At 51.8% G+C, this 12,934-nt stretch overlaps 1 protein-coding gene across 10 annotated transcripts in view; it reads left to right on the plus strand.

The window, feature by feature from the left end:
• AXIN1 (axin 1) overlaps positions 1–12,575 on the plus strand; it is a 173,263-nt gene extending 160,688 nt beyond the window's left edge. For 5 of the 10 annotated variants that reach the window (XM_043523514.1, XM_043523513.1, XM_037910127.2 and 2 more), the window contains exons 9-10: positions 7,766–7,933; positions 9,932–12,575. In XM_043523514.1, coding sequence (XP_043379449.1) covers positions 7,766–7,933; positions 9,932–10,058 — 295 coding nt within the window. In that variant the 3' untranslated portion in view covers positions 10,059–12,575. Of the gene's footprint in view, positions 1–7,762; positions 7,934–9,931 lie in introns of all 10 variants that reach the window. The other 5 variants (XM_043523512.1, XM_043523515.1, XM_043523510.1 and 2 more) reach the window with 1 other exon arrangement.
• Positions 12,576–12,934: the final 359 nt, after the last annotated feature.

Consider the following 12,934-nt stretch of genomic DNA (forward strand, 5'->3'; position numbering starts at 1 on the left):
CCAGGCATGCAGGCTGTGATACAGTGTTATACTGACTCCACTAAGTCTAATGCGTATTCAGTAGCATTTCAGCCCCTCTTCCTTATTTGAACTTCCACATCCCACTAATGTTGGGGTGCCCTTCTCCCATAGATTACTAGACCTTTTACCTCAAGCTTATTAGCACATATGTCAATTAGTTACCATGGTGTTTTTGTGGTTGGACTGACATCTGATGTCCGCAGAATCCCCAGAATGCTCGAACCAGCTTTATCTGGTACATTGCAGTATCTGTTTTCTAAATATCCACAGTTTTATCGCACTTCTTATATCCTGAGGTGTTGGGCCATGGCTATCTCGTGATAACATAATCTGGGGTCACTTTATTGGTTAGCTGCTTACATCAAATTGTTCTTTGCCCCTGGGGCCTTGTTTGGCTACGTTAAAAATCTTACCAGCCTGAGGCTTTTAGGCTTTTGCATTACTGCCTTAATCCATGCCTATATCACACCTGCCTGTACCTGTAGACTACGCCCTTTAAAATGCCATTCACTTCAGCGGGGAGCCACTGCAATGGAACCAAAAGCCCAAAGAAACAGTGGAGTTTGGTAGAGACTCATCCTTTGCTTTGGGAAAGCAGAGAGAGCTTCCCTACAGAGACCCTGCCTCGGGGGACTCCAGGGTCCGCCTTCGAAGGAGGAGGAGAGCACAAGGAACAAGTTGGCCCTGACCATTCTAAGAGAGCGAAACTCTTTGACCCCTTCTAGGAAGGTTAATTTCCCTGTCAAATTGACCGTGTTCCTCACACGTTTACCTTCTCTGTAAGCTGTCCCCTCCTTCCTAAGGGACCCTCCAAAAGCCTCACAATCTCTTATGCTGTCTCCTAAAAAAACCTGGCTGCTCTAGAGAAAGGTGAGCAATGTCACTCGGCAGCATTCCAGCCACCACCGTGTTCTGGCTCTGGATGCGAAGCGTGTGTCTGTACCCAACTGTAATGACAGCCAAACCTTCCCACAACAGAAATTAAACTCTTATAGCTGGACAGGCCCTGCTCTCCCTATGCGGAGCCCTGCTGCGGGAGGTGCAGGCTTCCTTGGGAGCTGTTCTGAAGCTGTTAGGTGTTGGGTGCACAATGATCCCTCCCCCTCCTCCCCAGTTATTAAAGACCCCAGACCCAGGGACGCTCTTCTCTTTCTGCCTGTACTGGTGTCTCTGAACCATTTCTCTCACCTCCGGTGCACAGCCGGTTTCTTTAGCTTGGTCCCAGTGAGATGTAGGCAGCCCTTAGGCAGGTGGTGGTGTGTATCAGCTGTTCAGACTGACAGCTTCTGCAAGTGGCACACTAGTTTATGCCGAGCCCAAGCTCCCCATCCAGCAGACATTCTAACGTGCATTTGATGTGTAATGAATGCGGCCATGGCAGGGGCAGACAGTCAGACCTCAGGCTAGTCCATTTGCTCTGCCTCTGCCCAGGAGTAACACAGCCCTTATAATGGTACCCGGGCACAGAGTCCAGTGCAGAGTACCAACAGCCTTGGTGCCATGAACCTTCCTTTCTTCCCTGTCGAAACGGCACCTCTTTCACTGGTGGCTCCAGCATGATGCAACTAGACCGGTCATCATAATAGCCTGTTAGATAGTCACAAGGGATAAGGAACAAGTAATAATGAAGTGCAACTGCAATGAATCATCTTAATGCAGCATTAAGACATCCTCTTTGCTCTCAAATAGTGTTTCATGTTCAGAACAGAAGTAACACTCGATCATCTGGAGCTGTGTACATGGAGTGTAACTCAGCGTCACATTTCCAAAGCTGACAGTACTGAAAAACCACTAGCTCAGTGGGGCTGGGAGCCCTATAGATGCATCCGCTGGGGAGGAGGATGGAGCATTGTGATGGAGTATTTATACATTGTCCTTTTGAACAATCCAGCCAGCCGGACAGTCAATAATGGCACACTGGACAAAGGTGGGGCTCGGGAACCTTCCTTGGAATGGCAAAGGGCTGGTGCAACAGGCAGCGATGTGGTCATGTCCCGTTCGTGAGAAGAAGGCTGGTTTATTATAGGGGTCAGAGATTACAGTACTTACAAACAGCGGCGCCTGAGCTGCAGTTTCAGGAGGAAAGCGTATGCTGGGTACGTTGATCACCCCAATAAAATGTTCTGCTCCCAAAAGCAGCAGCTCTGAGACTTTTGATCTTGTTCCACAAACAACAGGGTTCCTCGCATGCTAGACGTTCTGATCATGGCTCCTGGGGTGTTTGCGAAGAAGCACCTTGTGCTGCAGTCTTCCTGGTTTGTTGCCTGCTCTTTGTGGTCCTGGAGCGGGCGTGTCACAAGGAGCTGCTTCTCTATCAGGGTTGCTGCCCCAGAGATGAGAGCGCCTTCTGTGCCCAGCCGGTTTGGTCAAGCCATCTTTTCTTTTTGTAAGCTGTTACATTTTGGATGGATGTACAATCAGGACACCAATCTTTTTTTTTTCAGAAGGTCTGCATTTAAGGCTTGTTTATAGCTAAAATCAATTAAGGTTGAGGCAGAGAGATTCTGCATAGCTGGACCAAACCCTGTCCTGTTAAAGGGTACAGAGAGGAGGTGTGCACAGCTGACTTCAGCAATTCAAGCAGTGTTCCCAGCATTCATTTTTCTCTTGGAAATCAGGTCAGAGAGCGGGGGAGACACATTGCACAGGCAGGTCTCTTGCTGTGTTTAGCAGAGGTAGATCTCATGTGGAGTGTAGGAGCGTTCTTGTGGGGAGGGGGAATGATTGACTACTCCAGCAATCTCTCTAACTGCCTGGCTGTGAGTAAGGGCTGGGCAAGTGCTTTGGCAGCGTGTGCTGGGATGCCCTGATGCAAAGAGCTGATGTGTGAGTTCCTGACCTTCGCACCACCAAGGAGTTCGGGAAAATGGTCCTTGCTCGTACCCTGGAATGCCCCATTGAGTGAGCTGCTGTAGTTCCTTGTGCCGGTGCCATACTGTACTGTAATCTTTAGCAGCAATGGAGGGTAGCCACGTGTTTGTAGTTTGAGATTGTTCTTTAGATCCAGTGTGGTTGCTCTTCTGTTAGGCCAGCTTGTATTCCAGTGCTGAATGTGGTACCCGCTGTCCCTGACCTGTATCTTGCCAAGTCTGAGTAGGTGTCACTGCTCTTCATGTGTTCTCTGTAAACCGTTGTCTGTTTGTCCCAATGCTGGCTGCCCACACTACTTTGATTTATGGCAAAAGTGGGGGGGGCGTCTAAAAACGTGCGGGGAGGGTTGGTGGTTTCTAGGCCCATAAAAAGTACCAGAATCAGCGTTCCTAGGCATTAGCAACCTGCCTGTGCTTTGGAAAGGAACAGGCACTCTCCTAGCTGTGCCTAGAACCCAAGCCTGTTTTCCATGGCGTTGGCATTTCTCCCTCCCTTCCGTTTTGAGAGGTCCTTGGGGTAAGGGAGGCACCAAAGACGTGCTCCAGCAGGGCACAGCATAACTGTCGGATTCTGTTGCTTCTCCAAGTGGGAACATGGTTTACAGGCGACTCAGATGGGCCGAGAAGGGTTTTAGCCAGCGGTCATTCCCCTCCCCTGGATTCCCCCCAGCAGAACTGCAGCAGCCCCTTTCTCAGCTCTAGGAAGAGGGGACGGTAGGATCTCTTGAGTTTCCCCGCTCTTAGCATGTTCAGTTAACAGCCATTTGTGAGAGAGCCATGGCCACCTGCATCAAGCTGCTGCCATCTCTCCCATACTCACACTGCCCTGATGGAGCAGGGCCCTGGTGGGGCTAGCAAGGCTGTCGGTGTTTGTCTGTGTTCCTCGGCGTTCTCGTTCCCAGAACAGACTGAGCGCTCTCTGTCTCACAAGATGAATAAGAGCTTCTTTACCAATCATTGTGAGCAACATGGATTAAGCCTGTGGATGGCATCTGTAACTTGCATAATCTGTAGCACACAAATGCACAGCCCAGGCCTCTGAGGCACATCTCAGCCATCCCTGGAGCTAGGAGAGTTGGGAGACACCTAAGCAGTGGGAGGTTTTCCACACCTCTTTGATTAACTTTTGGCTCAGAATTCGCCTGACTGTATAAACTGTTTTTACTTTCATTGGAATGCGTGTTTTTCCCAAGGATGGTTCGATTTTTGAATGCTCTCCTAGCTACCGGGCAGCCTATGCTTTGTGATGCAGCTTGGAGAGGCTGTGAAGCTGTGCTGGCAATGGGGGGCCCCGGGTGCTGAGAAACCCTGCACTCTTTTTCACAGGCTCTTCTGAACAGAACATGCACCAACAACAGTTGAGTTGCACTTCACACCTCAGTGGTTTGAAAGGAGGCAAAAAGATTTTCCCCTGCCCAGGTTTTCCGTGTGGATATTTACATAGGCATGTCATAAAAAAGTCACTCTGCATGTGAGCCAATATTTAAAGGTTAAGGTCTCAGTTATTTCCAAAATAGCAAAACTGGGGTTAACTCATGTGCTTGGCAAATTCTGTTTTTATAGTGAGTTTCCAGTTATATAAATATAAAACCATCCTTTAATCCAGTCCACTGTATTGTAATTTTCAAAGCTGCCAAACTTATATGGATTTCAGAGCAAAAGCTGCCTCTGGCTAAGCCCACGCATGCCAAGTGGTGAATTTGTCTAAACTTTATGAATGAGAAGAGCACAGATGAAAGGCGTTATAGAAGTGCAAAGTGCTATTATTGCCTGGTGTATCCACCTTTGAAAATAGCATTCTTTGAGTTGTGATGCGACAGCCAGAACCATAGCACCAGCTAACTCAGTCCCCTGGCTTGTGCATAGTGAACACTTTAAGAGGTTCCAGAAATAATAAGATTGAAAATGTGCCCCCCACGCCGGGAGCATGACCACCTGCTTTCACTAGCATGTGGGCTTTTGGGGGGATTGTTAACAAAATGCTACCTAGGATTTGTCACACAGCTCCCAGGGGCCTTGCCCTGATTGTGTAGCCTCCAAACCTCCAGAAGTCCATTCACACACACAGCTGCTTTGCGGATTCAGGGGAGCATGTGCTCCTCCCCCTGAAACCTTTTACCAGCTCCCAGATTGTGTAAATTCAAAACCACTTGCTAAATTAGCTGCTGATAGCAAGGGGGTGCCCCTCTATAATAGTGGACTGAGTTATCTCTTTGATTTGCTTCTTTTGAGGATGTTAAAATGTCCGAAAAGTTGTCTTGGCAATAAGAAAACAAGTCCTGCCTTCAATAAGTCAGTCTGCCTTATGCATTCCTGTATGTAAGAGTAAGATAAATGATCCGGTTTGTGTAGACTAATGAAACACCATCCTGATCTGGAGCAGACAGGCTGGCAGTGGCCATGTGTTTACATTGTAACTGTGAATTCAGGGCTGCCCAGGGAGCATTCCCCACTGATTTACACGGCTAGCGCCAGGACCCAGGAGAGAGGGATTCTGCAGATTGCTCAGAAATCGTTGCTGTCTCTCATATGGAAAGGAAATTTCTCTTCTTGCTTTTTATTGCGCTGGAGGGGGAATGCACAGCAGATTACAAACTACGGCGGCACTAGATTCCCTCTTAGCAGACTCTGAATGCCCTGCTGTGCTGATGCTCCGCGTGGCCAGTCCGTGGTTTGTAGGAGGGTGTAGAAGCGTGCCACCTGGGCTCTGCAGACACAGATTGCCTCTGGAGGCGGTGCAGTCATCAGGAATCACGCACCTGTCTGTTTGTACCGGTGTCCCGTGCTAGCAGCGCTCCCGCCGGCTCCTGCAAAGGGGCACTGAGCTCCTGCCGTGAGAGCCAAGGAGGGCTTGTTAGCACAGCCCCCTCCCTCTCATGCTTGTGGGAGCCCATGAGCGCTCTTCCTCAAACGGGGAGTGATGGAAATATGCCACAGCTGAAGTAGAACCTGCATCCTCTCTCCCTAGCAGGAGCCCCATAGGGTCTGTCTGTCAGCCTGACCCTCCGTACCTGTATCTGGGACTGAGCAAGCTGTGCTAGCAACCCCATACTGCCCTGATGGGCTAAGCATGCTCGTGCAGGTGAGCTCAAGCTCACCTTTGGAGAGGATGCTCCTCATAATACTTCACTGGTGACTAGCCCCGGTCATCCAGGAGTCAACATGACTTTACAAATATGAATCAGTATTAAACCTCAGCACCCCCTCCTGGCAGGCAAGCATTATCTCCCACTCTCTGGAGAGCCAGGGGCTGAGACGGCGGAGAGCTCCAGTAGGTTACCAAGGTCACATTGCACCGTGAGTCACTGACAGAGACAGGGATCAGCCCCCCAGGCTCCTGGCGCCCAGCCCCACTCCTCATTAGACCCCATTCCCTCTGTTACTAGGGCTAGGGTTCTGCAGCATGGGTCCCTCTCCGTCTGTATACAGACAGTCACACCAGCCTGTGGCAGAGAGGGCCCTAGTCCCCCAGCACTGGCCCCTGACTGCAGGGACTGCCACGAGTCTGTTCCAGGAATAGGCTTGGCCACAGATCTGTGACTGGCTCCTGCCTGCGTGCAGAGCGGCAGGGGTGTTCGTGCCAGCACTCGGCCTTGGGGCCATCTCTACTAAATTGTCACGTCAGGGTGCCAGTGTGGGGACCACTGAAGGGGCCAGCGTAACCCCTAAGAATATCTCCTCCCTGGTAGCTGGTTCTGGCAAACCTAATGAAACAGCTCCATGGGCCCAGCAGGAGGCTGCGTTGCTGGGAGAACTGGGGCATGGGCTCTCTTAGATAAAGCCAGCCACTGGTTACAGCAAAGGGGCTCTTTCTTCCCAGGGCAGTTCTTGTGTGTTCTCGTGTGCAGTGGCAGAGGGCGCATCCCGCCCTAGCCCCATGACGGATTCCTGGGCTGTCAGGGAGGATTCTGTGTTTCGGTTCCCAGTGCCTATCCGTGCTCTGCTTTGCTGTCACCCTGGCAGAGCTGGAGCTGCCTCAGGGCCAGTGGCTGGGCTCCAAGCACCTACATTTCACAGCAGGGCAGCCTCTGCCCACTGGCGGGCAAATCAGGAGCTAGAGACAGTGGCTGTGCTCTTGTGGGGCTGGGCTCCGGGCCAAGCCAGCTACCAGAGGGGAACGAAACCTGCATCCCCACTTTAAACCATCCTCCTCTCAGGCAGCCAGTGTCAAACTTCTCCACAGCTGAGGCCCTTGGAGGCGCCCCCCTCCCCAGCTCTGGGAGGGACAGGACCAGCTGATGGGATGTCCTGAAGAAGGACCCCAGTTTTAAAAAACCAAAAGCCATCCACCCCACAAGACAGAACGGCTCTGAGTGAGGGTGTTCCCTCCAGGGCCTGCTCTGTGCTGTCCAGGCCTCTGTGGGCATCGGTTCTTCCCTGACTGACTGTCATGGGCCGGGCTGCTGAGTTTCTGCTTCTTCCAGGGCAGTCCAGGAGGCAAAGGTGGGACCTAGGATGTGCCTTTTGGCCCTCGCTGACGCTGGAAATGAAGAAATCAGTCCAGAGGGGGAGAGGCATTCCCCGAGCAGGCCAGCAGTCGGCAGAGTCCCCCTGTGGCCTTCCTCAGTTCCTTGCCACATGTGACGGCTCAGTGGAGCAGGAGACTCCTAATGGGACATGTCTCCCATTTCACTGGGGAGCTGGGAACCAATTCGCTGACCATGGGACTCCAGGAGCCCACCAGTCCCGTGTCAGCTGGTCCCCAGGAGCCTGCAGTGAGCACTAACTAAGGCATACTGATGTCTTCCATTAACCCACATCTCATGTTCCCCTGTGGCAGCCAAACTCCTTGGAGCCTCCAGCAGCGTCTGCCAGAACGAGCCACCAGGCCCGATGTCATTACTTAGTGGGAATGTTCTTGTTTTTCATGGCAGGTTGAAGCCCCAGAAGAGACCAGGCAATGGCGCTTCCCAGCCATGTGAGAATATCGTGGTCGCATACTACTTCTGTGGAGAGCCTATCCCTTACCGCACCTTGGTCAAGGGGCGCGTGGTGACACTGGGACAGTTTAAGGAGCTGCTCACCAAGAAAGGGAATTACAGGTAAGGCAGAGGAGAGACGTGCTGTCCACACACGGCCACGTTCACCTTTTGGCTCTTCCTCCCCTTTGCCCCTAAGGCGGGTGTCGGGGCCTCCCTCTGAGACTGCAGCACTAGCTCTTTACTGACTACGTTCCTTAGTACCGTGGATGTCATGGGATCTTGGCTCACAGTGATTCTCCGGAGATGGAGCCATGCAAGGTAGACGAGGCAAGGGACTGCCCTGGGGAGGTGGTGTTTCTGAGTCAGCCGGGGACGCTGTCTCACTGCAATGCCAGGATGCTAAACCTAAAGCAGCAGGTGTCAGTGGGAATCATGGGGGTGCGCAGGAGACTAAGGGGACAAGGCCCCTCCTATCCCAGAGCAACCCCCTCCCCCCCCAGGCCCTCTGCACATGGTGGGGTTCTCAGGTATGTGCTCCCAGTATTTCGACAAGGGCCCTTCTCTGAGCCTGTACTGAACCCCATGTTCCAGCAAGGCAGGGACTGCTGTGGGGTGGGGAGGAGCTCGGAAATCTTTCCCAATTTTAAAAAGAACAGCTTTCTCAACCCTTAAGCAAGGAGGGAGGCAGCATCACCGGGCAGAGAGCTTGCGGTTCAGAGAAATACGCAGGCTCAGTCTCTGAGAAGCATACGGCTAGTCCAGCGCAGGGCCGTTGGAGGGGAGAGCGAGTGCCACGGCAGTGTAGGCTAAGCCAGGGCAGGGGCAGAAGTATCGTTGAGTCCTAGGAATACGGCATCCCAGGCAGAGATGTGCTAGCGGGATCCAGAGAGAGCTGACGTCATCCATGTTACCAGCGAGCAGGCAGTGGTGTGAGTGCTTTGCCCATTTGTCTCTCCCAGCAGAGACAGATTAATGAGACAACTGCAGGTGATGCGGTCAGAGGTGCTCTCCCTGGGGCTCCGTTCTGTCGCACTTCCTCCTGCAGTGCTGCAGCTGTCATTAGCCGTGAAGCACAAGTGAGAACACCCAGTGGCTAAGGAGGTTTCTTGTGTGTGTATTCTTTAAGAGGCAGGTAAAATGGCCTGCCAGGAGCTAATTTAAAGAAGGGTGGATCAGGGCAGGAATTCGGCCTTGGCCCTGAACATGTGTGTACTGTGTGTTATTGAAGTGGCGAGTTACGGGTATTTTAGGGGTTTGGTTCCAAGCTACGCTTGTGCCGTGCTGCAGTCCAGACGGGACAGTTCAGCTGCTGAACTCTTTGCAGCCAGGTGATCAGGGCAGACAGGGCAGCTTGGCCTGAGCGTGTTTTTTCGAGAGCAGGGTCTGGCTTTGAAGAGTGTTACAACAGCAATTGCTGCAAGCAAAAACCTGCTTGTGTACCAAGCCATCAGCCCCCACCAGGCCCCAGACTCTGCTCAATGGAGGGCTGCCTGGGCTGCACGCCGCTTGCATAGAGGCCAGTTGCATTGTAGGACCTGTAGCCTCTCTGAGCCATAGCTCTAGCCTCAATAGGAGAGCAACTTTGGTCCATACTGTGGGACTGTTTATGGGGTGGGCTGCAGGACCCAGCTGGTCAGCCTCTGATGCTAGGAGTGCTGGGAGTTTAGTTGTTGTAAGGGCCACTCCCGCTGTATTTGTACTAGGATTGGCAATGCCTGCCTTGGTGAGCTGGCCATCACCTGCAAAGCTTATCAAAGGAACATATGGCTGGTCCTTGAGTCCAGTCCCTGCTATCGCAGGCACCTGTTATCTCTGCTGCCATGCTGCTTCTGTAGGGGAGGGTTTGGTGGGAGGGCAAGAGAGAGGCTTTTAGTTCTGGCTCTGGAGCCAATTTGGGTGTTATGGACATTTATTCCTATTTATCACATCCATCCCCCAGGGCACTATCACATAGGAATTAGGTGTACGGCATGCTTGGGTTTGAGTCAGTGTGTGGCTTCCGAAGCCTATTAGGGCCCGTGGCTGGGGCTGGTGCAGCTCCTGGTGGGTGGGACCCTGCAGAGTTCTGGGCTGCTGCCAGGTGGGTGATCCATTCACGTGGCCGCCTCTGCTCTGCAGGTATTACTTTAAAAAAGTGAGCCATGAGTTTGACTGCGGAGTAGTGTTTGAGGAGGTGCGCGAGGACGAGGCCACCCTGCCCATCTTTGAGGAGAAGATCATTGGGAAGGTCGAGAAGATTGACTAACAGGAGAGCCAAGAGGCCTGGAAAAGATTTTGGAAGTCTCAACAGTCTAGAGCAGATCCAGAGTTGGTGCTCTGGGAGGCACAGATCCCTCGGTGCTGGGCTGACCCAGGCTGAGGGAGTCACCTCGATCCCTCCCAAGGACTTCCAGGAGCTACACGTTGCCAGTGGGAGGAGTTCCACCACACAGACTTGCCGGTGGGATCCCCGCCGGGCTCCCTCTCCAGACAGAATATTACGTGTATTGTAGCATTGTACAGTTGAATTAGAAAGTGTAATATGACTTGTTTACTAAAGCTGCATATTTTTGATATATTGTAATAAAAGGAAAATCTTTTCAATGTCACAGTGCTCTTATGTAAATGTAAGACGTACAGGTACTTCGGAGCTCACCCAGCGTGTACAGCCATCTGTCCAGCTCGGCATGGAGCCTTGCCTTCATCCGACTCTCCCCGTGTCCTGACAGTGGATGGCTTTTAGTTGATGCTACTGTGTGTGTGAGGTGGAGAACTCCCTCGGGGAAGTCCACACAAGCTGCTATCTCAGATGCTGATATGGAAGCCGACACTTCGGCTGGCTCACACTGACAATACAAAGGCCAGAGTAGTGCGGGTTGAAAACCTGGGTTTATGACATATTAACAAGCCACTTTTAATCTGTTTACCTTGCCCATGTTTTAAGCTACCAGATCTCCTAGGAGTTTTTTCTCCAAGCGTTCTTGTGACTGAGTAAGCATTGGAGGAGAGGGCTTGTATTTAGGAGCTCTTAACACCGTGATCTTTTGTTAAAGCACCTACTGCGGCTGGTTGTCTCTGGAGTCCATGAGTGTCTGGTTCCTGCAACTCGGATGCATCCCAGTGAGTGTTAGCTACAGTCCAGCCAGGAGGGGGCACCCCGGAGCACGGAGCGCCAGCATTAGGGATGGGATCGGCAGGTTCCGTTTTGGTGAGAGCCTTCTTTGTGAACTGCCGTCTCCTGCTCTTTTCTCTGCAGATAAGAGGCGATAGTTGGAGAAGTCTGGTGACACCTGCTCCCAGCCATAAGCCTTTCCCGAGCACATGCTTTGCCGGAGGGCTCTCATCGTATGTAATTAGCAATCAGAGAGCCCTCCATTCACTTAGAAAGTTGCACCCCGCCATAGGGGTTGTTGGCTGCAGATCATAATAATTTGTTGTGCTGTGGCATGGCATGTCGGCCCTGCCAATGCTGAGACCTGACGTGGAGACTTAGCCAGAGCGAATGTAGTGCAGAGAGAAAACCACTTGGAAACTTGCAGTTTCTGTTCCACGCGGCCAGGAAAGGAGAGAAATCTCACCATGGACTCTGCAGGTTGATCTCTTCTGGTAGCACCGCTGCTAATACCTGAATCCTCTGAGAAAGGGCGCTCTGGAGAGACTGATGAAGGCGCTAATCCCCAGGAGCCGGAGGCAGCCTTTGGCTGTATTTGTGGCCACGCGGTAAAACAGAGCTGTTTCTGCATGTTTCCCCCTCGATGGGCACATGTGGGACCATTTATCATCAGTAGAGCTGCCCAGGAATCTCCTGGGAGGTTACACCCCCTAAGGAGAGCAGTCACCCTGGCTGCAGAGAAGACAGGATCCTCAGGGAAGGGTCCCAAAGGGCCAGTGTTTATTCAAAAGCAAGAATGCTGGGGGCTAAGAATCCAAAGCGATTGTTGTTTAAATGTGCTCCCCACGGAGCACGCCAGACGGTCCAGGACATAGCCCTGAGCCTGCTGCTTCTGCCAGCAGCTGTCTTGTCCCTGCACCATTCTGCAGGCCTCTCTTCACCGACCCACTGAACTCCCTTAATCCGCCACACTGCAGATCATCCCTTCACCTGAGTCAAGTGTAAATATTTGTCAATTAAATCACCCAGCGACCCAGACCCCCTTCAGATACCAGCCCATGCCCCACCTGCAGATCAGTGGGCCTCTGTGCTGGTCCATTTCTGCCCCACAGTAAGGGTGTGAGGACTTTCACATCAGCACTGACTCTGGCCATGGTTGTTCTTCTGTTGTGTTCTCAGCTCTACTCTTTCTGTTGGCTGCAGCGTTGCTAGACGCAGGCGTGGTGATGACAGTAAGAGGTGATATAGTGGGATAGGCCTGCGTGATTGTGTATCCACACAGGTAGGTTTGCCTCTCAGTATATTGTATATGTCACAGAGTGCCTTTTGAACACCGTTCTGTAACTTGCCTATCACTATGTGAAGTCCAGCAAATGAGAAGTTGTTTTCATCCAGGGAACTGCATTACAAACATTTTTCTTCTTCTTTTTTTAAGTTCAGCTCATATTCTGTGTCTGGTGAAATTGTTAATGTACCCGACAGCCACAGGTTTTCCATTTGCCCTTGTTTCTGAAGGGTTCCACTGTAAATATGTACATTTTCTAACCGCAGCGTCAGCCGCCAGCGGCATGCCTACAAACGGTGTCTCCTGAGCGTTTTCATGTGCTGACTTGTACAATTATCTTTTAAAAGGTACTTGGATAATAATGAAATAAAAAACCCAACATCCAACTGGCTGCTGTTTTCCTTCCTTCTCTGGAGAGCTGAGGTATGCGAGGCTCAGCAAGATCTGCCCCAAGGGACACAAGCTGAAGTAGGTAGCTGGGACGGTGGCCGTGCTGGTAAGAGGTAGCAGCAAATGGACAGGACTCAGAGAGGGCGTATGCCTCAGGACCTGTCTGTGAAGTGCAAGCTATCTAATCTAGGAGTGCCCCATTTTGCAAGCTGCTTTTTTACCCCTCCCTGGTATGCAGCCCTTCACAGGCGTTTGGTCCAGGTGCATAGCATACCTTAGTCAGTTCAAATGGTGGAGGGAGTTTAAAGCAGGCAGAATTGGAATTCGGCCAAGACCCCGGGGTTGGCGGGCCTGC

The sequence above is a fragment of the Chelonia mydas genome, chromosome 10 (assembly GCF_015237465.2).
Source record: "Chelonia mydas isolate rCheMyd1 chromosome 10, rCheMyd1.pri.v2, whole genome shotgun sequence".
Classification (NCBI taxonomy): domain Eukaryota; kingdom Metazoa; phylum Chordata; order Testudines; family Cheloniidae; genus Chelonia; species Chelonia mydas.